Genomic DNA, 2,482 nt, shown 5'->3' on the forward strand with positions numbered 1-2,482 from the left:
GCTTCATTAATTACTGTTGCTAAACTCTCTGCTGGTCCCTTATCATGAGAAATTAAATCTGACGGCCGTAATAATGATTTAAACGCGGTTGCTACCGAATGTATCATAAGTAACGATGACAAATCGGCAGCTTTACTTTGTCCTGACACTAACATTCTAAAAATATATCATTATTTGATATGAAGCAACGTAAAATCAACATGAAAATTTATTTAAGAAATAACATGAAACCTGTACAATGATATTTTGATGCAAAGAAATTGAATATAATGATACTGTTGTATAGGCTGCAATTGTCTATTAAAGGAAACATCCAGCCTATCGCACAATGGCTCGATCATCGAAGATCTTAAACACAAGAGTACGTCCAACCAATCTAATCCTGTTACTAAACAATATTCTAATAATGTACAAGCATAACTTAATGTTAATGATGGTCCTATAAGAAAGTTTTTTTAATATAATCTTTATCTTACCTAAGATACTTACTTTTCTAAGATAATTTTTTTTTTTTATATAAATTTTTAGATCAAAAAATAAATTACCTCCATCAGGTAGTAATTTATACAAATACAAATTTCCGCGTGTATCACAAGCTAAAAGTACACAACCAAGCCAAGATATATCTATATTGGTTATCGAAACCGAACTTTTAAAATATTTGTTATTAGGTTCATCAGGTCGCCATGCCATATTTAAAGAAGAAAACGATATTTCCTTTAAACAATCACGACTTAAACAATGTATCGATGAATCCGCTAAAGCTACTATAACATAACTTGGAGGAGGTAATGTGGTAACTATAGATAATTTTGTAGTCGCTATCGCTGCAATCGGAGACGAACAACGATATTGCGATTGATGCTGCCATACCTATAAATATGTATTAAAAATATATATCATTAAGTTGAAATTATTTAAATTTGTTGTATGGAAAACAATTAAAACTTTAAATTGGAAAACACATACTACTACAGTTTTAAATGGTTCTAACGTTTTAGGTTGAAATAATTTGTGAACTGGCTGTGATTTTTCTCTTAATTCCCATACTTCCACTATACCACCATTATCACTATTTACAGCTATGACTAAGGAATCTGCATCCTCTCTGACTACAAACTTCAAATGTGTTACACTTGTATCTAAGAAAAAAACTTTATTATTTGTCATATATTACACAATATATGATTAAAAAAAGATTATTTAATCATACATGTATTGTCTTTTGGTGCACCATCTTGTAGAAAAAAACTAGGCAATGCTTGTGAAGTTATAGTACATTTGTCATCATTTTTACGTACTAATACTCTATAACATCTAATTGGTAAATAAATATTTCCACTACTTATAGCTACTAAAATATGACCATCTAAAAGTTTACAAAATCTATATTAATCAACTTGTTGAAAAAGAAATAATTATTTTAATATTGTTTTACAAATAATATATTATACTTTTTCCATAACATAAATCAACTGCTGTTATCCTATGTCTTGTACTGCCTAAACTCTCTGTAGAGGAGCAAATAGGATTTTGAAAATCTTTTGTAATCATAACAGCACCAACCATGCCTGTTGTTGAAACTACTAATACACCCTCTGCTGCTCTGCCTCCAAATTGTCTTACAGAGGGAGCAAAAGGTAAATGATTAAATTTTTCACTATAATGAATACTATCCTTTTTTTCTGTTACTAGTCCTGTCTAAAATATTAAATTTTTTCCTATAAAAAAAATTCACCAAAAACAATAATAAAAAGAACTTCTTAATATTTTAGAAATACCTTTTTCCCATTGTGAAACCAAGCTGCACCTAATATATGTTCACCAACAAAACAGGTAGAGCCAATTAATACCCAATCATTAAGAACATGATCCTTGAACATCCATAATTGAATATTTCCAATAGAATCAGCAACAACTAATTTGTCACCTGGCAGATCCCATTCTAATGCGGTGATAATATTTTTGTTTGATAATACTCTAATTACATATAATAATAATTAATTTTATGAAATTTCTTGAATAAATTATAGATAATAAATTATTTATAAGTATTTCATACTTGTGAGTATGCCAAGGCATATTCAAGTCACAGACATAAACATGGGATCCCCATGTTTTTCCATTATTATCATCTAACTCTGTAGTTGTAGTAAAAGCAACAATATTACGACTAGATAACGAACATAAAGATTGTCCCTCATACAGGCTAAAAATTTGATTACTGTATAAACATTAAAGAATTAAATTTTAAAAATATATTCTCTCTGAATTAAACATAATTTTATATTATTATAATAATAATAATAATAATAATAATAATAATAATAATAAAATAATTATATATAATTAAAATTTATGAAAATATATTTAATCAATTATGTAAAATTATTAATATTACAATAGATAAAATATATTTCATTTTTTAATATTTTATTTTTGACAACATATAAATGTAAATAAGTATTTAATAATATATATA

General features: G+C 26.9%; 1 protein-coding gene across 1 annotated transcript in view; it reads right to left on the bottom strand.

Annotated features, from left to right (window-relative positions):
• The window catches only part of LOC102677388 (mediator of RNA polymerase II transcription subunit 16), a 6,423-nt gene that overhangs the window by 3,378 nt on the left and 563 nt on the right, over positions 1-2,482 (bottom strand). The window contains exons 2-9 of the mRNA XM_031510965.1: positions 2,063-2,224; positions 1,782-1,980; positions 1,455-1,701; positions 1,214-1,369; positions 970-1,142; positions 546-873; positions 232-439; positions 2-156 (exon numbers count right to left, since the gene is read on the bottom strand). Of these exons, the coding sequence (XP_031366825.1) occupies positions 2-156; positions 232-439; positions 546-873; positions 970-1,142; positions 1,214-1,369; positions 1,455-1,701; positions 1,782-1,980; positions 2,063-2,224 (1,628 nt within the window). The remainder of the gene's footprint in view (position 1; positions 157-231; positions 440-545; positions 874-969; positions 1,143-1,213; positions 1,370-1,454; positions 1,702-1,781; positions 1,981-2,062; positions 2,225-2,482) is intronic.

This window comes from Apis dorsata, unplaced genomic scaffold (genome assembly GCF_000469605.1).
Source record: "Apis dorsata unplaced genomic scaffold, Apis dorsata 1.3 scaffold_269, whole genome shotgun sequence".
Taxonomy (NCBI): Eukaryota; Metazoa; Arthropoda; class Insecta; order Hymenoptera; family Apidae; genus Apis; species Apis dorsata.